The sequence below is a fragment of the Schistocerca nitens genome, chromosome 12 (assembly GCF_023898315.1).
Source record: "Schistocerca nitens isolate TAMUIC-IGC-003100 chromosome 12, iqSchNite1.1, whole genome shotgun sequence".
NCBI lineage: Eukaryota > Metazoa > Arthropoda > Insecta > Orthoptera > Acrididae > Schistocerca > Schistocerca nitens.
Window position 1 is genome coordinate 177,999,094 of NC_064625.1, and position 21,851 is coordinate 178,020,944.

Consider the following 21,851-nt stretch of genomic DNA (forward strand, 5'->3'; position numbering starts at 1 on the left):
ATTTGTAAAATTTTTTGTGGGGAGCATGGGGGCTATGTAAGTAGGCTGTTTAGGTTTTTTTATTGGTAACGCCACCTCAGTATGAAAATCACCGGCTGTGCCGTGTGCAGTCTGTGGCTGCTTTGCATTGTTGTAATACTCAACCATTGTAGTGTTAGGCAGCTGGCTGTGAACAGCGCGTAACGTTGCGCAGTTGGAGGTGAGCCGCCAGCAGTGGTGGATGTGGGGAGAGAGATGGCGGAGTTTTGGAAGTTGTCATGAACTGCTCTATATATATATATATATATATATATATATATATATATATATATATATATATATATATATATGATGATATAAAGGTAAATACATTCTTTGTTCTCTATTAATATCTTTCATTTGCTAACTATCCCTATCAGTAGTTAGTGCCTTCCATAGTTTGAATCTTTTATTTAGCTGGCAGTAGTGGCGCTCGCTGTATTGCAGTAGCTTGAGCAGCGAAGATTTTTGTGAGGTGAGTGATTTGCGAAAGGTATAGTTTAATGTTAGTCAGGGCCATTCTCTTGTAGAGATTATTGAAAGTCAGATTGCGTTGCGCTAACAAAATATTGTGTGTTGAAAGTCAGATCGCGTTGCGCTAAAAAAATATTGTGTGTCAGGTTAAGCACAGTCGTGTAAAATTGTTCAAAGGGGAAGTTTCATGCCAAGCGAGTGGATTCTTCCTTAATTTATTGAGCAACATGAATTCTCGTATCTTACTATTTAATTACAAATTATCCTCCTGCATGAATAATACGCAACGGAAACACGCATCTGACTATCAGTGATTTATAGAACTCTGACTGCACACTACGCATTGGCAATACCACACTTACTTTTTGTCTTTGATTTAACGGCTTTTATATAAATTCGGGACATTATGATAACATACAATTTAATGAAAAAGGCCACCAATCTCTTTCTATTCACTATTTGATTTATTCCTAAACACACAAATTCTACAACCTAGAACAAAATCACAAGAGAAATTCCGCCCAGTGGGCATGGCTTTACGTTAGTGAATCTCTATACTATGGTCTCATAATCTATTTGCCCCAACAGTGCACTCCCTGGATCGGATGGTGGATCTTTTATTATACCTCACATTTCGTCTCTCACATTCATCCTCACGAAACTTTCCTCCAGATCGAGCGATACAGAAGGAACAAGCATAACCCACAAATCTTTCGAAACTACCTTGCTACTCCCATGCAAAACACACATACCCAAATTACAAGACATACACATCACAACAATATGAAATATTACACAACGAACGGTTACAACTTCATCACTTTCCGCTTTCCCACTTCAATCAATATCTATCCCAGTTTCACACGACACTGCCCCACTTTGTAATTTTACTTTCCTACTGTGAACTCTGGAGATAAACGCACGTCTTCCTGTGCAATGCAAGCCTAGTGGCGTTGCTGGAAAAACGGCCGACTCACCTTGATTCTCTCTGAGTTTAAATTTAGTGTCACACGGAATGATATTTCTTAAATACTTCAACTTATGATACACACGCTATTTCTTAAATATTTCAGCTTATTGTACACACGCTATTAATTCTTAAATATTTCAGCTTATTGTACACACGCTAGTATCTCAACTTATAACTACACGTGGTCTCATTGTGACCATTGGTTTACTACAATTCCCTTAAAATTACCTGCCTCACTTTGTAATTTTCCCCACAAAAGTTCCTAGGAAAGAGAAATGATTAGTTCTAACTACTCTTAAATATTCCACATCCATACCATGCCTCCACACTTTCATTACGGAGCACAACAAAAAAACAGGTCTTTACAGCAGAAGGTTCAGCGCCAGAGTGCCGAAACATGGCCGTATTCCGGTTCTCTCGCACCTCTGTCGAAGTGGGAGAAGCACCTTGCTACCTTATTGGTCAGCCACATTTCAGACGCTCCAAAGCTCTGGTAACTTCCATCTCTTTGATCTCACCAAAGGTAGCCAAAGGATCGACTCAAAGATGATCATATATTCCCATTCACTATCTGTGGTTAGCAGACGACCATACATTCATTCTGTTCACAGATCTCACCAAACTGGATGTAGGGATTTATTTTGAGGAAGTGCACATGTGATCAATTAAATAAATAAATTGTCATTCTTTCCCACACTGGTATCCGGCTTCGCTGTATTAATTGAAATTGAGTTACTTTTACACACAAAATGTGTTGTTCTGACAAGAATTTCGTACCTATTTTCAATGTTGGGCGGTACTGTACCCTTTCAATATAATTAAAAGTTAACAAGTTTCAGATTTTTGCTTTTCTTGTACCGGAAAACTTAGTTGTTGCCAAATCGCATGATTACAAGTCGATGAGTGAGTTTTCGATTATCAAAACACGAGACATAAACGGCCGTATCTGTTGACTGGAGTGAGTTATAAGCTTACAATTGTTACGCCGCCAAGGGTCGATATACCTTTGTATGTGACATAATTTGAACATGATACCCAGAACGTATCCAGAGAAAAAGATTCTTAACAGATGGACAGACAAATAGATACACCGATAAAAAATAATACGAAAAGTATTTTCTAGAGTTATATAGTTACCAATTATGGATTTTAAGATTTTTTTCCTTTATTTGCACTCTGAAATCTGGCTTCTTCCTAAATGTCATGATTCTAAATCAACAGGGAGCACCTTATAGATTTTTGTGAGTGATTTTTCAAGTATGAAATTATGTAATTTAAATGGCCATATCTTTATTACAGTGACTTAGAAGCCTACAATTTGTACAACGTCAAAGGAGCATAGACCTTAATACGTGACACAAATGTGAACTTCGCACTCGAAAATGGTCCAGAAAAAATGATCTTAACACTCGGACAGTCAATACATTCCTACAAATCTCCAATATTCGAGACGTGTTCAGATACAGACGACATCGTGTTAGATGACGAGCTACAAACGCAAATTTTCGGCAAAAGCGATCAGCCAGGCAACAGACAAACACTACAACATTTTGAGTCAAACTGACATTTCGTGTGTGCGCAATTAACTCAGATGATGTTTCAGATATGGAGCGGCTGATGTCTATCGTTGCGTTTGTAGAAGGTCATAACATGTGTTCAGGTTTCTCACAGCGTTGGTAACGAGTAGGATTTTGACGGATTTGTCAACAGTCTGGCCATTCTATTTTCGAAAATCGTTCAAAAGTTTGAATAGAATCTGCTCAGAGTTCCAGCCACGCCATGTGGCTTTACACGTAGGAACTCGACGCTGCTGGCAGCTCCAGAACATTTCAGTTGGATACATCGTCACGGGAGTATACATTCATACATTCAGACGTCTGTAATGTCAACTACCAAGAAATATCTGCACCTCTCTAATCGGATGTCACAGTTTGAGAAATGTATTTATTTAATAAAACCCCACTAGGCATCTGCTGTGCATTAATGTTTTTATGCCTGTGCAAAACTGAATGTACTACACTCATGCGCTGGCAGTAATTTCAGTGTCATGTAATAGTGCTACATGTAACTGTATACTAAGACAGGCTGCTGCTTGTGGATGTTACGAAAGTAATTTGAACTATTTTCTGTGTGTCTCAGGGTAACCACGCAAGTGATCAGCAACTCCACCGTTGGATTAAGGACATGAAACGTGTGAAAGACATGCTGCGCACGAAATCAACCGGATGGTTACAGGACTTGCAATTCGCCAACAAACAGGTGGAGCACTACGAGGTGGAAGAAGACAAGGACAGGCCAGGGCATGTGATAATCAGGTATAAGCCAGTGTACACTCAAATGTCTGTCTTACTCACTATGGTTTATTGGAGCTTATCTCACTTTTATCCATGGAAGTATTCATTAAAGCTATAGAAAACACAGGGGTCATTTAATTCAAAATGGAGTAAAGAACTAGCACTAATAGGCAGTAGTGAAGGACATGGTTAAAGAAACTCGTGATTCACAAGGGTTTTTGACTCCGTTTAGCCTTCGATTTTTTGATTCGTATTGTGTCTTAAAATGTGCCACGTATTACGTAACAGACCAGCGGAGAAAACTGACACAATAAACGACGTTACTGCATTTACTAGAGAAAGTATTGATCGTTACAGACACTTCCGAAGTTTTCATAATTTGAGGAAACAATGATGTGGAACCTGACACGAAAAGTGAGCGTGTCCTCGTGTTATGCGGGACAAAAAAAAACACTTCGGGAGAAATTACGGTAATACCATGTAGTAGCGACTCTAGTCCAGATACTGGCATCCAGTCGGTGAGGAAAAGAGGCCACAAGTCATATTCATCTCAATAGATGGAGGAAAAATCCAAGCAGCGATGAGGGAAGATGGGAAGACGTCAGCAGAGGGCAGGAAGCGGATAGCCATCGTTCTTATATTTTGTCCGGTGGTTGGTATGTTTAAATCAGTCCGTAGCATAGAGCGTAAATACTGTAGGTTGTGAGCGGGAGGAAAGCGGAATAGTCTCTCGAGTGGTTGACATATGGGGCCGTGGAATGGAGTAGTGTAATATGTTGGCACCCCAGGTCTTGTGGCGGTGTTGTTGGATTATTTCAGGTGGCTTATCGTGGGATAGCTATGGAGGTGGAGAACATGGATTACGATGTGATTACTATCAATAGGATAGTTATATCTGAAGAGGTCGATAGGGGAGTCACTTTGGGATGAGTGTGTCTGGGAAATGGGCTAGGTGTTTTGAAATGAAGGTGATCAACCGACATCCACAGTTAAGTTCATCATGGGAACTGATGTGGATATAAAGCTGTGGTCAGTGTGAGGAACGAAATTATGTGCTATAGGATGGCTCGGACAGAGACAGGCAGTAGCACAGATCACGGTCAGGGTGGTAAAATACACACTCAGGATAAAGTATTATGCAGGATGATGGAACATGATTTGTAGCCAACTGGAGCTGTTTTTGAGGAACGGTATTGTTACTCCACAATGTTTATTGTGTGGGGATTTTGGGTTTGCTACTCCACATCTGTCATCAGAACTGTGAGTGGGTTACTGGTTCACTGTGTATAGACACATGCAGATAGTGTGACGGGATAAAACTATCGATATTGTGTCAGGCAGTGGGAATGAAGGGAACAGTGATTTCAAGACAGGGGTGCGATACACAAAGGAAGCAGCTAATCGGATAGCAGAGTACTTGTGGAGAGTACATGGGGGGTTTCAGGGTAGCCAGTAGTTTGAGGTACTCTCATGAACACTCGCCAGTTGGTACACATTTAGGGAAATCAGACATCTTTCAGAGTAAAGTCAGTTCGGCTCTGAAACTTTTATCAGTCAACTGTGGAAGTATTTATAACATAGTTCCCAAATTTACTCTCCTCCATGAACGTTCTCAGCCTCAAATTATTCTTGAATTGAGAGCTGGGTAAGACCCAAAGTAAAAAAACTCTGAGATATTTAGCGAGTCTTGGAATGTTTATCGGAAAGACATATTCGATGCCGTAGGAGGCGAAGTGTTTATTGCAATTGACAAAAAACATTCTCTTTACTGAGGTTGAATTTGAGTGCTATAGTGAAGTTACGTCGTCGCACATAACAGGACAAGGTGAAACCATATCAGTTGTTGGATGTTTTTACCACCCACCCGACTCCGCTGGGACAGATGTGTAGCCATTCAAAGAAGGTAAATAGTCAGCATTGCATAAATATCCAGATCACGCGACACTAGCTGGCGGTGACCTTAACCTACCGAGTATAGACTGGGACATCTATGGATTCACTGCAGCTCGTGCAGACAGACAGTCTTGTGAAGTACTTTTGAACACGTTTTCCGACAACTGTGTTGAGCAGCTAGTTCGTCAGCCAGCACAAACAGGCACGACATTATCGATGGCGTCACCATAGAGATGGGGATTAGTGATCGTGATGTTATCATAGCGACTATGGTTACGAAAGTCAGTAAATCAGTCGAGAACGCTAGGAGAGTTGATATGCAGTTGTCAGCGTCTCACTTAGACAATAAAATACAATCATTTAGTTCCAAAATTATGGCCATAGAAAAATTATGGCTAAAGTTTAAAGAGACTGTAAATCGTGATCCGGAAAAGTATGCGCCTACTAAGTGGATAAAGGGCGGAAAAGACTCATCGTGCTTTAATAACAAAATTCGGAAAATGCTGAGGAACGAAAGGCTGTTACATTCTCGGTTCAAAAGAGAACGCGCAAATGAGGACAGAAATATTTGTAGAGATTCGTGCGTCTGTGAAAAGATCTGTGCGCGAAGCACAGCTACCATCGGAGAACCGAAAAAGTTTTGGTCCTCTGCAAAATCGTTAAGCGGATCTAACGCTTCTATTCAGTCACACGTTGACCAGTCTGCTTTTGGCGGTAGAATGTTCCAAAAGGAAGGCCGAAGTTAAAAATTCCTCGTTTAAGAAATCGTTCACGCAGGAGAATGGCACAAACGTGCCGTCGTTTGACCATCGCACAGAGTCCCGTATGGAAATCATAGTAATGAGTACCGCTGGCGTAGAGAAACGGCTGAAACAGCTGAAAATAAATAAGTGGCAATGCCTAGATGGAATGCCAGTTTGGTTTTATAAACAGTAGTGTGCGGCACTGGCCCCTTACTTAGCTTGCATTTACCGCGAATACCGCGAATCTTGCGATCAGCGCTAAGAACCAAGCGAATGGAAGAAAGTGCAAGTGACTCTGGTGTGTAAGAAAGGTAAAAGAACGGACCCACAAAATTACAGACCAATATCCCTAACACCTGTTTCCTGCAGAATCCTTAAACATATTCTCAGTTCGAAACCACTTACCACTTACCGTGCTTACCACGGTCACTTCGTTTAAATATCTGGCCGTAATCTTGCGAAGCGAGATGAAATGGAATAAACATGTGAGGATTCTGGTAGGGAGGGCCAACGGTCGGCTTCGGTTTATTGGGAGAGTTTTGTGAAAGTGTGGTTCCTGTGTGAGGGAGACCCCGTTTAGGACACTAGAGCGACTTCTTGTACAGCATTGCTCGAGTGTTTGGGATCTGCACCAGGTCGGATAGAAAGAAGGCATCGAAACAATTCAGGCGGAGCAGGTAGATTTCTTACCGGAGTTTCGATCAGCATGCGTTACGTATATGCTTCGGGAGCTCAGCAGGGAATTGTTGGAGGGAAGAAGACTCTCATTTCGAAGAAAACAACTGAGGAAGTGCAGAGAACCGGCACTTGAAGCTGGCTGCAGAACGATCCTAATGACGCCAGCATACATTTCTGGTAGGGGCCACGGAAGACAAGATACGAGGAATTACGGCTCCTAAGGAGGCATATAGACAGGCGTCTGTCCCTCGCTCTGTCAGCCGGCGGAACAGGAAAGGAAACGACTAGTTGTGGAACAGGGTACCCTCCGCCACGCACCGCACGGTGGCTTGCGGATTATGTATGTAGATGTAGATACAAAAGACGATAGTTGAGAGGAATTATTGGTTTCATGTCCGTAAATTTAGTGAAATCACTTTTGGCTTGGTTTCATTTGGAATCGTAAGGTTTCATCTATTCTATTTCATTTGTTTGGTCTTATGACTGCATGCATGAGGGTTGTGGTGTAATAGGTGGCCCCAGTTGTGTGTAGATAAGGACATTGACAGGGGTTTATGACGGCGGTGACGAAGCTACAGTGGTGGTGGATGCGGTTGGAACTTCCTGCACCGGCAGTGGTGGGGGCGATGGGGCGGGCCGCGGTTTGGCGCTGGCGACGGTGTTGGCGACAGAGGCAGCGACGCTGCTGGACAGGGAGTCGACGGTGGCGCAGGTGGCGGCGACGGTGGTGGAGCATGTGACGGAGGCAGTGGCGAAGGAGCTGCCAGACTACGGCTCTCTGAGAGTGGTGAAGCAATGAAGACGACGACGAAGGGTGGGAGATGATCGGCGAAGAACCACTGGGAGAGTCCAGGTGAGAGCTGAGGTGCTGGCGAAGTATAGTGGGGCGTGGCAGTAAAACGGAGGATATACTTCGTTCTGGAAATTTTGGGAGGACATTTTGAGGTTAACATGAGTAAAACGAGTCAGAGAATATACTCCATCCGAGAACGTGCTCAACGTGAGTAAAAAGGTGAGGGATGTTGCTTAAGACAAAGAATGTTGTCCGATTACGTATGAATAAAACTAGAGGAGCTTCTCACAATCGGAAAACATTGAAACGAGCTCTTTAGCATTCTTTGAGCTGAGTAAGTTCTGTTCAGGTTAAGTTTTACATACTTTTTGACAGTAATGACAGAATTCATGCTGCTTCGAAGGCAATGAAAGATATATGTAGCCCAACAAAATGCTGAACAGAGATACTGTAGAAGTTTATATGGGTTTCACAATAAGAGCATTACTTGCCTGGTGAACTTCCCTCCAGAAAATCACCAAAGAAGAGGGGACGACCTTTCAAAAGAAGTTAAAATTAAAACATTCTTGCTGCTTTTTACTAGACCTAAGTTTTCAGACTAACGTACGAGAAAACTTCGGTGTAGGCCTACACCAAACAACGGTGTCACTGACAATTCCCGATGTTCACCATGGTAACCAAAATTATCTCGTGTTAGAGAACTCTGACACAGTTCCGGCTTGGAGTAGATAAAAAGTCATGTAATTTTAAGATTTCGTTCGCATAACGTTCGCCTAACTTCTATAACTGAAACGTTTTCCGCATGTTGTAAATTCGGTAACATCTCAAGAAAATGCATTTTCGTAACCTGTATACGTAATTGTCTTAATAATTTGTTGCCGCACATAAAATAAACAAAATGAAACTCTGCCTGAACACACTGGTGCCGGTTCCAGACATGTCGCCCGTTTGAGCGAGCTGAATGACACGTGACACTGCGCGTGCTTTCTGTGCCGGACACGGCAGACCACACACACCGAGAACTCAGCAGGGAGCAGAGGTAGTGAGAAAAAGGAACCCTCTCGTCACAGATTATGGCTTCGAATGTTTTGCTCGTAAGAGCTTTCTCAGTGGATGTCCTTTTGCTCCGAGAATCTTCTCCAGAGAACGTCGTCTTTTTTATTCATACGACCCAGCGTGTTTATCTTCTGTTGGATGTCAGTACAAAGTCGAAAACCGGAGATGTAAGAGGGGAGGGGGTCACAGAGCTCCAGCGGCAGTGGTGGAACTTCGGTACCGCCCTCGTAGTCCACGCAGCGCACCATTTCGTGTCTTTCTGTAGTTCACGTATCGCCCTTTACAGTCGGTCATTTCTAAATTCCGCCAATCCACTTCATTACTGGACTCGCATGATACCTTCAGTAATGGCTCCAGCACTACAGGCCAAAGCCGCCTATAGCACACTGACCGTGCCTCTGCACGCAGATTGTCGACGATTGCCTTCCGTGGCAGCGGTCTGCCCCGCTTGTCGACACTCCAGCTCCATGTGGCGAGTATTTATTGCGTCCTCTGTTGATTTGCCACTTTGTGTTGCAACGCACTTGCTCCTAAACTGAATATGGTATCATTATAGCTGTGTAGTACATTCCCAACTGTCCAGAAGTTTCGAGATTTTCTTTAGAGCTTGTTTCAGTGGATATTGTTTGTTCACTTCCTTGCTGCATTTAAATCCGTTCTTTCGTTGCCTTATGGAATGAACGGCTCCATTATGTTAAAAACAGCCCTTTCCCGAAATTCTTCCCCAACCAAATCTCAGTATACTTATTCAGATCATTGTCAGTATGCATCTACTTCCTGGATCTGTGGCATGCAAACGATAAACTTTATCACGGCACGTATTCTGAGTCCCAGCTTGTCAGTGCAGTAGGTGTGGTACTGTACCTCCAAGCAGAACAGCGTGCTGGTGTACGTAGCGTGGAAATGATTTGCGAGCCTTAGCACCATGGTACCACATGTCTTATGGGAGGGACAGCTTTCCGGTCAAACTGGAGACCCAGACATCACACGCAACTGATTATGATGCAGCTTCATGCTTTAATTGACAACGTCGTTGTCAAGTAACAGTGATAACCAAGGACCATACTACAAGGAGTACAGGGAGTACTGAATGTTCTGCATTGTATCTGGCAGTATGGAAACTTTCCATCGTTGACGAGCTATAGGGAATGCGGTCGTAGATTAATCAGGAAAAAATTGTCTCATACCCGATTCTGAGGGCTCCATTGTCATCACAACATGTACCTGACACAGATGCATCTAATCGATGTACGGAACACTGACCTTAGGACGAAGTTTTACAGCCAACAATTTCTGTATGATAATTTCCACTGCCAAACGAGAAACCCGCACCAACCACTCACGAAACGAGACCGAGCGAATGCTTCAGAGCCAATTAAACATTTGTATGCAATAGTGAAGCGTCATTTTGTCAAGTTTTTCGTCAGCAGACGTGTACTTCTGGACGTCAAGCATACTAGTGTGAGATGGTGGGATGCACACTGCCGGATGTAAGCGGAAACATTATAAAAATGCCACAACTGGTAAGGGTATAATGAGTAAAGTAAAACACGTATTGTGAAATAAAAACACATATTTGGTATTTGCAAAGACGGATTTCAAATAGCTTAAGTCATCGTATCGCGCTGTCAATAGCCGTCGGATTAGCTGAAAGGGACTGAATAAGTGGACCTGCCTGACGGTACATTCACGTTTGTCCATAGAGCTCTTCTTCCTGTGGGAGTTGTTCTTTCAGCTGTCATACAGTCTTTACGGAGAATTATCGCAGATGTCACATCACCTAAAGCAGATAGGAAACTCCCTGGCAGGTCAGAGCCGTGTGTCGGATCCCCGACGTTTCAAGTGGCTGCACTCTCCACTGCAGAGTGAGGATTCGTCCAGGAAGCAACTCCCGAGGCCTCTGGTCACTGCAGTGCCCATCCTTCCGGGAGCGCTGGCCCCGCCAGCCGTGCAGGGGAGCTTCTGTGACGGCTGGAAGGCAGCGGCTGAGCTACTGGCGGAAGTACGAGAAGGCTGCGACGGCGGCTCTCGGTTCCTGCCTGCCCAGCTCTATGTCTTTTTTTTAAGGACGTCATATTCGCCATTGATTATAAAAATTGTTTTACAATTGCAGTTTCGGCGTTTTGAGCCATTTTCAAGTGGTAATGTGGAAGATTTTGCTTCAGCTCATGATAGACATGTCTACATGTCAGCGTCTAAAATCATCTATAATTAATTTGAACAAGTCACTCATATCCTTAACATAAATATCACATGTTCACTCTCTTGCAATGCATACGAAATTCTTCTTCAAAGAAAAGAGGTATTCTGCGACAGGCGCTGCAGTTCTGCTGTTTGATGTGTCTGAAACCAGTTAAAACGATATAGCAGCACAGAACGGAGTGGATGACCTGCAAGAAATAGTTATAATCGGTGTCTCACTCAAGTGCTCCGAAATCTAAAGATGAAATCTCGATGCGCTAAAATGCTAAAAAGACCAATGGATTTGCGATTGTTTGCTGTGTTACTACGCATCCTTTAAAGAATGAAAAAGTTCCAGGTTTGTGTCCCAGTCTGGCACACAGTACTCGTCTGCCAGGAAGTTTCTGATCCACTGCTGAGTGGAAATCCGCTCTGGATACTTTTAGCCGCGCGGGATTAGCCGAGCGGTCTCAGGCGCTGCAGTCATGGGGTGCGCGGATGGTCCCGGCGGAGGTTCGAGCCCTCCCTCGAGTATGGGTGTGTGTGTGTGTGTGTGTGTGTGTCCTTAGCATAATGTAGGTGAAGTAGTGTGTAAGCTTAGGGACTGATGACCTTAGCAGTTAAGTCCCGTAAGATTTCACACACATTTTTGGATACTTGTACACTCTTGCATAAACTATACGTTATAGGTTTTTAACTTTTAACCTGGCACCTTGTGTGCTACAGGCGGCCGCTGTTGAGTGTACGCCTGCTGAGCTATCATCCGTGGAGCCTCTCCTTTGACGACGACTTCAGTGCGCTGTGCAAGGAGCAGCAGCCAGAGGCGTCGCAGATGTTCAGCCTCGCTGACGATCTGTACGCCTTCCATCGTACCTACTGGTTCCGGGCAGCTGAGTTCATCTTTTCATTCCACGATTACGATTTCAAGATTGTAGGTAAGTTTAATACTGGGACCCGGCCACTTCACGGTTATGCGCTGACAACTGTTCAGTTGTTCGAGGAATGAGATTCAAATATCTTTCTGAATTTGTAGTTTTAGATCTTGCGTGATTTTGTACGCCACGCAAGATAATCTCTGGTGCTCTTTCCAAAGGCAGTTTTTTGATTCCTCGGCAACTCTCCGTCTGGATCTATGACAAGCTAACTACTTCATTTCGATGTATTATTGACTTCTTCATTATGCAGGGACTAAAAAAAGACTACGTACACAAAATTTTGGATTGGTTACAGAAGATTGAAAAGAACAAATTTTATGTGACACAAATGTCACAGGTGTACCCTCCACCTGCTCGTGGCCCATGAAGGTCTCGACGCCAGCGATGCACAGAGGCTGTGTGATGTTTTAGAGACGTTACTGAATTGCCAGCTGGGCGCTAACACACTCGAAGCAAGTGGGTGTCTCACAAATAATGTTTGCAGCCTCAGCCTAACAGGCGACCACCTCACCTGGGGTGTCCGCCAGTGTCTGGTACACTGAACAACTCGTCTCCCTCCCGTAGGAGGCACGCAGCACCTCTAAAACAGTGCCCATCCCACAGCACTTTGAACAACGTCTCTGAACGCCAGTGCAGATAAGACCTTCATACGTGTGCGACACGTGCCTCATATAAAAAAGTGTTCCTTTTTATCTTCTATAAACACTCTAAAATTCTGCACATGTAGTTTTCTTTTCAGACCTAGTCTAAGACTTTTTAAAAATGGCGAATGGTCTCTGCAACATAGCGGCTACAGACAAGCTAATTTTCTGTCAATACTGTAACTCGTGTAGTGATCTAAATTTCTCATTTCTCCTTGCGAAGGCTGCACTCCATGCGAAGGCTGCACTCCCTGCGAAGGCTGCACTCCGTGCGAAGGCTGCACTCCATGTGATGGCTGCACTCCGTGGGAAGGCTGCACTCCGCGTGAGGTCTGCAGTCCGTGCAAAGGCTGCAACCCGTGCGAAGGCTGCACTCCGTGCGAAGGCCGCACTCCGTGCGATGGCTGCACTCCGTGCGAAGGCTGCACTCCACGCAAACGCTGCACTCCATGCGAGGGCTACACTCCGAGCGAAGGTTGCACTCTGAGCGAAGGTTGCACTCCGAGCGAAGGCTGCACTCTGAGCCAAGGCTGCACCTCGTGCGAAGGCTGCACACCGTGCGAATGCTGCACTCCGTGCGAAGGCAGCACTCCTTGAGAAAGCAGCACTCTTTGCGAAAGCAGCACTCCTTGCGAAGGCAGCATTCCTTGCGAAGGCAGCACTCCCAGGGAAGGATGCACTCCGTGAGAAGTCTGCACTCCCTGCGAAGGATGCACTCCGTGCGAAGGCTGCACTCCCTGCGAAGGATGCACTCCGTGCGAAGGCTGCACTCCCTGCGAAGGATGCACTCCGTCGAAGGCAGCACTCCGTGCGAAGGCTGCACTCCATGCGAAGGCTGCACTCCATGCGAAGGCTGCACTCCATGCGAAGGCTGCACTCCGTGCAACAGCAGCACTCCGTGCGAAGGTATCACTCCATGCGAAGGCTGCACTCCATGCTAATCCTACACTCCATGTGAAGGCTGCACTCCCTGTGAAGGATGCACTCCGTGCGAAGGCTGCACTCCCTGCGAAGGCAGCACTCCATGCGATGGCTGCACTCGATGCAAACGCTGCACTCCATGCGAAGGCTGCACTCCGAGCGAAGGTTGCACTCCCAGCTAAGGTTGCACTCCCAGCGAAGGTTGCACTCCCAGCGAAGGTTGTACTCCCAGCGAAGGTTGCACTCAGAGCGAAGGTAGCACTCCAAGCGAAGGTTCCACTCCGAGCAAAGGTTGCAGTAAATACGAAGACTGCAATCAATGCGAAAACCGCATTTCATGTGAAGGCTGCACCTCGTGCAAAGGCTGCATTCTGTGCAAAGACTGCACTTTGTGCAAAGGCTGCTGTCCTTACGAAGGGTGCACTCCGTGCGAAGGCATCACTCCGTGTGAAGGCAGCACTCCTTGCGAAGGCAGCAATCCTTGCGAATGCTGCACTCTGAGCGAAGACTGAAGTCCTGGCCAATGCTGCACTCTGAGCGAAGGCTGCTGTCCTTGCGAATGCTGCACTCTGTGCGAAGGCTGCAGTCCTTGCGAAGGCTGCATTCCTTGCGAAGGCTGCAGTCCTTGCGAAGGGTGCATTCCTTGCGAAGGCTGCACTCCGTGCGACGGCTGCACTCCGTGCGACGGCTGCATTCTGTGCGAAGGCCAGCATTCCATGCGAAGGCAGCACTCCATGCAAATGCTGCTCTCCGTGTGAAGGCTGCACTCCTTGCGAAGGCAGCACTCCTTGTGATGGCAGCACTCCTTGCAAAGGCAGCACTCCTTGCGAAGTCAGCACTCCTTGCGAAGGCAGCAATCTGTGCGAAAGCTGCAGTCCTTGCGAATGATGTACTCTGTGCGAAGGCTGCAGTCCCTGCGAATGCTGCACTCTGTGTGAAGGCTGCAGTCCTTGCGAAGGCTGCACTCCGTGCGAAGGCTGCACTCCGTACGAAGGCTACACTCCTTGCGAAGGCAGCACTCCATGTGATGGCAGCACTCCTTGCAAAGGCAGCACTCCTTGCGAAGGCAGCACTCCTTGTGAAGGCAGCACTCCTTGCGAAGGCTGCATTCTGAGGGAGGCTGCAGTCCTTGCGAATGGTGCACTCTGTGCGAAGGCTGCAGTCCTTGCGAAGGCTGCACTCCGTGCGAAGGCTGCACTCCGTGCGAAGGCTCCACTCCTTGTGAAGGTTGCACTCCGTGCAAAGGCTGTATTCCGTGCGAGGGCTGCACTCCGGCGGAAGGCTGCACTCCTTGCGAAGGCAGCACTCCTTGTGATGGCAGCACTTCTTGCAAAGGCAGCACTCCTTGCGAAGGCAGCTCTCCTTGAGAAGGCAGCACTCATTGCGAAGGCAGCACTCCTTGCGAATCAGCACTCCTTGCGAAGGCAGCACTCCTTGCGAAGGCAGCACTCCTTGCGAAGGCAGCACTCCTAGCGAAGGCTGCACTCCTTGCGAAGGCTGCACTCCTTGCGAAGGTTGCACTCTGTGCAAAGGCTGCACTCTCTGCGATGGCTGTACTCCATGCGAAGGCTGCACTCCATGCGAAGGCTGCACTCCGTGCAACAGCAGCACTTCGTGCAAAGGCAGCACTCCATGTGAAGGCTTCACTCCATGCGAAGGCTGCACTCCATGCGATGGCTGCGCTCCATGCGAAGGCTGCACTCCATGCGAAGGTTGCACTCCGTGCACCAGCAGCACTCCGTGTGAAGGCATCACTCCATGTGAAGGCTGCACTCCATGCAAATGCTGCACTCCTTGTGAAGTCTGCACTCGATGCAAAGGCTGCACTCCATGGAAACGCTGCACTCCATGCAAGGGCTGCACTCCGAGTGAAGGTTGCACTCCCAGCGAAGGTTGCACTCAGAGCGAAGGTAGCACTCCAAGCGAAGGTTCCACTGCGAGCAAAGGTTGCAGTAAATACGAAGACTGCAATCAATGCGAAAACCGCATTTCATGTGAAGGCTGCACCTCGTGCAAAGGCTGCATTCTGTGCAAAGGCTGCACTCTGTGCAAAGGCTGCTCTCCTTACGAAGGGTGCACTCCGTGCGAAGGCAGCACTCCGTGCGAAAGCAGCACTCCTTGCGAAGGCAGCAATCCTTGCGAATGCTGCACTCTGAGCGAAGACTGCAGTCCTGGCCAATGCTGCACTCTGAGCGAAGGCTGCTGTCCTTGCGAATGCTGCACTCTGTGCGAAGGCTGCAGTCCTTGCGAAGGCTGCATTCCTTGCGAAGGCTGCAGTCCTTGCGAAGGCTGCATTCCTTGCGACGGCTGCACTCCGTGCGACGGCTGCATTCTGTGCGAAGGCCAGCATTCCTTGCGAATGCTGCTCTCCGTGTGAAGGCTGCACTCCTTGCGAAGGCAGCACTCCTTGTGATGGCAGCACTCCTTGCAAAGGCAGCACTCCTTGCGAAGTCAGCACTCCTTGCGAAGGCAGCAATCTGTGCGAAAGCTGCAGTCCTTGCGAATGATGTACTCTGTGCGAAGGCTGCAGTCCCAGCGAATGCTGCACTCTGTGTGAAGGCTGCAGTCCTTGCGAAGGCTGCACTCCGTGCGAAGGCTGCACTCCGTACGAAGGCTACACTCCTTGCAAAGGCAGCACTCCTTGCGAAGTCAGCACTCCTTGCGAAGGCAGCAATCTGTGCGAAAGCTGCAGTCCTTGTGAATGATGTACTCTGTGCGAAGGCTGCAGTCCCTGCGAATGCTGCACTCTGTGTGAAGGTTGCAGTCCTTGCGAAGGCTGCACTCCGTGCGAAGGCTGCACTCCGTACGAAGGCTACACTCCTTGCGAAGGCAGCACTCCATGTGATGGCAGCACTCCTTGCAAAAGCAGCACTCCTTGCGAAGGCAGCACTCCTTGTGAAGGCAGCACTCCTTGCGAAGGCTGCATTCTGAGGGAAGGCTGCAGTCCTTGCGAATGGTGCACTCTGTGCGAAGGCTGCAGTCCTTGCGAAGGCTGCACTCCGTGCGAAGGCTGCACTCCGTGCGAAGGCTCCACTCCTTGCGAAGGTTGCACTCCGTGCAAAGGCTGTATTCCGTGCGGGGGCTGCACTCCGGCGGAAGGCTGCACTCCTTGCGAAGGCAGCACTCCTTGTGATGGCAGCACTTCTTGCAAAGGCAGCACTCCTTGCGAAGGCAGCTCTCCTTGAGAAGGCAGCACTCATTGCGAAGGCAGCACTCCTTGCGAATCAGCACTCCTTGCGAAGGCAGCACTCCTTGCGAAGGCAGCACTCCTTGCGAAGGCAGCACTCCTAGCGAAAGCTGCACTCCTTGCGAAGGCTGCACTCCTTGCGAAGGTTGCACTCTGTGCAAAGGCTGCACTCTGTGCGATGGCTGTACTCCATGCGAAGGCTGCACTCCATGCGAAGGCTGCACTCCGTGCAACAGCAGCACTTCGTGCGAAGGCAGCACTCCATGTGAAGGCTTCACTCCATGCGAAGGCTGCACTCCATGCGATGGCTGCACTCCATGCGAAGGCTGCACTCCATGCGAAGGTTGCACTCCGTGCACCAGCAGCACTCCGTGTGAAGGCATCACTCCATGTGAAGGCTGCACTCCATGCAAATGCTGCACTCCTTGTGAAGTCTGCACTCGATGCAAAGGCTGCACTCCATGGAAACGCTGCACTCCATGCAAAGGCTGCACTCCGAGTGAAGGTTGCACTCCCAGTGAAGGTTGCACTGCGAGCGAAGGTAGCACTCCAAGCGAAGGTTCCACTCCGAGTGAAGGTTGCACTCCATACGAAGACAGCAATCTATGCGAAAACCGCATTTCATGTGAAGGCTGCACCCCGTGCAAAGGCTGCATTCTGTGCAAAGACTGCACTCTGTGCAAAGGCTGCTCTCTTTACGAACGCTGCACTCTGTGCGAAGACAGCACTCCGTGCGAAGGCAGCACTCCTTGCGAAGGCAGCACTCCTTGCGAATGCTGCACTCTGAGTGAAGGCTGCAGTCCTTGCCAATGCTGCACCCTGAGCGAAGGCTGCAGTCCTTGCGAAGCCTGCACTCCTTGCGAAGGCTGCACTCCTTGGGAAGGCTGCACTCCGTGCGAAGGCTGCTCTCCGTGCGAAGGCTGCACTCCCTGCGAAGGCTGCAATTTGTGCGAAGGCAGCACTCCTTGTGAAGGCAGCACTCCTTGCAAAGGCAGCACTCCTTGCAAAGGCAGCACTCCTTGCGAATCAGCACTCCTTGCGAAGGCAGCACTCCTTGCAAAGGCAGCACTCCTTGCGAATCAGCACTCCTTGCGAAAGAAGCACTCCTTGCGAAGGCAGCACTCCTTGCGAAGGCTGCACTCCCTGCGAAGCCTGCACTCCTTGCGAAGGCTGCACTCCTTGGGAAGGCTGCACTCCGTGCGAAGGCAGCACTCCGTGCGATGGCTGCACTCCGTGCGAAGGCTGCACTCCGTGCGAAGGCTGCACTCCATGGGAAGGCTTCACTCCGTGCGAAGGCTGCCCTCTGTGCTAAAGCAGCACTCCTTGCGAAGGCAGCATTCCTTGCGAAGGCAGCACTCCCAGGGAAGGATGCACTCCGTGAGAAGTCTGCACTCCCTGCGAAGGTTGTACTCCGTGCAAAGGCTGTATTCCGTGCGAGGGCTGCACTCCGTCCGAAGGCTGCACTCCTTGCGAAGGCAGCACTCCTTGTGATGGCAGCACTTCTTGCAAAGGCAGCACTCCTTGCGAAGGCAGCTCTCCTTGAGAAGGCAGCACTCATTGCGAAGGCAGCACTCCTTGCGAATCAGCACTCCTTGCGAAAGCAGCACTCCTTGCGAAAGCAGCACTCCTTGCGAAGGCAGCACTCCTAGCGAAGGCTGCACTCCTTGCGAAGGCTGCACTCCTTGCGAAGGCTGCACTCCTTGCGAAGGTTGCACTCTCTGCAAAGGCTGCACTCTGTGCGATCGCTGCACTCCATGCGAAGGCTGCACTCCATGCAAAGGCTGCACTCCGTGCAACAGCAGCACTTCGTGCGAAGGCAGCACTCCATGTGAAGGCTTCACTCCATGCGAAGGCTGCACTCCATGCGATGGCTGCGCTCCATGCGAAGGCTGCACTCCATGCGAAGGTTGCACTCCGTGCACCAGCAGCAATCCGTGTGAAGGCATCACTCCATGTGAAGGCTGCACTCCATGCAAATGCTGCACTCCTTGTGAAGTCTGCATGGAAACGCTGCACTCCATGCAAAGGCTGCACTCCGAGCGAAGGTTGCACTCCCAGTGGAGGTTGCACTCCGAGCGAAGGTAGCACTCCAAGCGAAGGTTCCACTCCGAGTGAAGGTTGCACTCCATACGAAGACAGCAATCTATGCGAAAACCGCATTTCATGTGAAGGCTGCACCCCGTGCAAAGGCTGCATTCTGTGCAAAGACTGCACTCTGTGCAAAGGCTGCTCTCTTTACGAAGGCTGCACTCCATGCGAAGACAGCACTCCGTGCGAAGGCAGCACTCCTTGCGAATGCTGCACTCTGAGTGAAGGCTGCAGTCCTTGCCAATGCTGCACTCTGAGCGAAGGCTGCAGTCCTTGCGAATGCTGCACTCTGTGCAAAGGCTGCAGTCCTTGCGAAGGCTGCACTCCATGTGGAGGCTGCACTCTGTCCGAAGGCTGCACTCCTTGCGAAGGCAGCAGTCCTTGTGATGGCAGCACTCCTTGCGAAGGCTGCACTCTGTGCGAAGGCTGCAGGCGTTGCGAATGCTGCACTCTGTGCGAAGCCTGCAGTCCTTGCGAATGCTGCACTCTGTGCGAAGGCTGCAGTCCTTGCAAATGCTGCACTCTGTGCGAACACTGCAGTCCTTGCGAAGGCTGCACTCGGTGCGATGGCTGCACTCCATGCAACAGCAGCACTCCGTGCGAAGTCATCACTCGAAGCGAAGGTTGCACTCCATACGAAGACTCCAATCCATCCGAAAACCGCATTTTATGTGAAGGCTGCACCCTGTGCAAAGGCTGCATTCTGTGCAAAGACTGCACTCTGTGCTAAGGCTGCTCTCCTTACGAAGGCTGTACTCCGTGCGAAGGCTGCACTCCGTGTGAAGGCTGCACTCCGTGCGAAGGCTGCACTCCCTGCGAAGGATGCACTCCGTGCGAAGGCTACACTCCATGGGAAGGCTGCACCCCTTTCGATGGCAGCACTCCTTGCGATGGCAGCACTCCTTGTGATGGCAGCACTCCTTGCAAAGGCAGCACTCCTTCCGAAGGCAGCACTCCTCGCGAAGGCAGCACTCCTCGCGAAGGCTGCACTCTGTGCGAAGGCAGCACTCCTTGCGAAGGCTGCACTCCTTGCGAAGGTTACAATCCGTGCAAAGGCTGCACTCTGTGCGATGGCTGCACTCCATGCGACGGCTACACTCCATACGAAGACTCCAATCCATCCGAAAACCGCATAATATGTGAAGGCTGCACCCTGTGCAAAGGCTGCATTCTGTGCAAAGACTGCACTCTGTGCAAAGGCTGCTCTCCTTACGAAGGCTGTACTCCGTGCGAAGGCTACACTCCATGCGAAGGCTGCACCCATTGCGAAGGCAGCACTCCTTGCGATGGCAGCACTCCTTGTGATGGCAGCACTCCTTGCAAAGGCAGCACTCCTTGCAAAGGCAGCACTCCTCGTGAAGGCAGCACTCCTCGCGAAGGCTGCACTCTGTGCGAAGGCAGCACTCCTTGCGAAGGCTGCACACCTTGTGTAGGTTACAATCCTTGCAAAGGCTGCACTCTGTGCGATGGCTGCACTCCATGCGAAGGCGGCACTCCATGCGAAGGCTGCACTCCGTGCAACAGCAGGACTTCGTGCGAAGGCACCACCCCATGTGAAGGCTTCACTGAATGCAAAGGCTGCACTCCGTGCGAAGGCTGCCCTCCGTCCGAAGGCTGCACTCCTTGCGAAGGCAGCACTCCTTGTGATGGTAGAACTCCTTGCAAAGGCAGCACTCCCTGGGAAGGCAGCACTCCGTGCGAAGGCTGCACTCCCTGCGAAGGCTGCAATTCATGCGAAGGCAGCACTCCTTGCGAAGGCAGCACTCCTCGTGAAGGCAGCACTCCATGCGAAGGCTTCACTCCATGTGAAGGCTGCACTCCATGCCAAGGCAGCACTCCATGCGAAGGCTGCGCTCCGTGGGAAGGCTTCACTCCGTGCGAAGGCTGCACTCCGTGCGAAGGCTGCACTCCTTGCGAAGGCTGCACTCCTTGCGAAGGCTGCAGTCCTTGCGAAGGCTGCACTCCTTGTGAAGGCTGCACTCCGTGCGAAGGCTGCACTCCCTGCGAAGGCTGCACTCCCTGCGAAGGCTGCACTCCGTGCGAAGGCTGCACTCCGTGCAAAGGCTGCACTCCGTGGGGAGGCTGCACTCCGTGGGAAGGCTGCACTCTGTGTGAGGTCTGCACTCTGTGCAAAGGCTGCACTCCGTGCGAAGGCTGCACTCCGTGCGAAGGCGGCACTCCGTGCGATGGCTGCACTCCGTGCGAAGGCTGCACTCCATGCAAACGCAGCACTCCATGCGAAGGTTGCACTCCGAGCGAAGGTTGCACGGCGAGCGAAGGTTGCACTCCGAGCGAAGGCTGCACTCCGAGCCAAGGCTGCACCTCATGCAAATGCTGCATTCCGTGCGAAGGCTGCACTCTGCGCGAAGGCTGCACTCCGCACGAATGCCGCATTCCGCGCGAAGGCTGCAATCCATGCGAAGGCTCCACTCCGTGCGAAGGCTGCACTCCGTGCGAAAGCAGCACTTCTTGCAAAGGCAGCACTCCTTGCGAAGTCAGCACTCTTTGCGAAGGCTGCACTCTGTGCGAAGGCTGCAGTCCTTGCGAATGCTGCACTCTGTGCGAAGGCTGCAGTTCTTGCGAATGCTGCACTCTGTGTGGAGGCTGCAGTCCTTGCGAATGCTGCACTCTGTGCGAAGGCTGCAGTCGTTGCAAAGGTTGCACTCCGTGCGAAGGCTGCCCTCCGTCCGAAGGCTGCACTCCGTCCGAAGGCTGCACTCCTTGCGAAGGCAGCACCCCTTGTGATGGTAGCACTCCTTGCATAGGCAGCACTCCTTGCGAAGGCAGCACTCCGAGCAAAGGCAGCACTCCTTACGAAGGCAGCACTCCTTGCGGGGGCAGCACTCCTTTCGCAGGCAGCTCTCCTTGCGAAGGCAGCACTCATTGCGAAGGTAGCACTCCTTGCGAATCAGCACTCCTTGCGAAAGCAACACTCCTTGTGAAGGCAGCACTCCTTGCGAAGGCAGCACTGCTAGCGAA

General features: G+C 49.6%; 2 protein-coding genes across 2 annotated transcripts in view; both read left to right on the forward strand.

Moving 5' to 3' along the window:
* The window catches only part of LOC126215165 (uncharacterized), a 76,079-nt gene extending 63,759 nt beyond the window's left edge, over positions 1-12,320 (forward strand). Inside the window, exons 5-6 of the mRNA XM_049941834.1 lie at positions 3,602-3,777; positions 11,827-12,320. Coding sequence (XP_049797791.1) covers positions 3,602-3,777; positions 11,827-12,106 — 456 coding nt within the window. The 3' untranslated portion in view covers positions 12,107-12,320. The remainder of the gene's footprint in view (positions 1-3,601; positions 3,778-11,826) is intronic.
* A 477-nt stretch (positions 12,321-12,797) lies between these two features.
* The window catches only part of LOC126214999 (translation initiation factor IF-2-like), a 46,742-nt gene continuing 37,688 nt past the window's right edge, over positions 12,798-21,851 (forward strand). The window contains exon 1 of the mRNA XM_049941626.1: positions 12,798-12,821. Within this exon, the coding sequence (XP_049797583.1) occupies positions 12,798-12,821 (24 nt within the window). The remainder of the gene's footprint in view (positions 12,822-21,851) is intronic.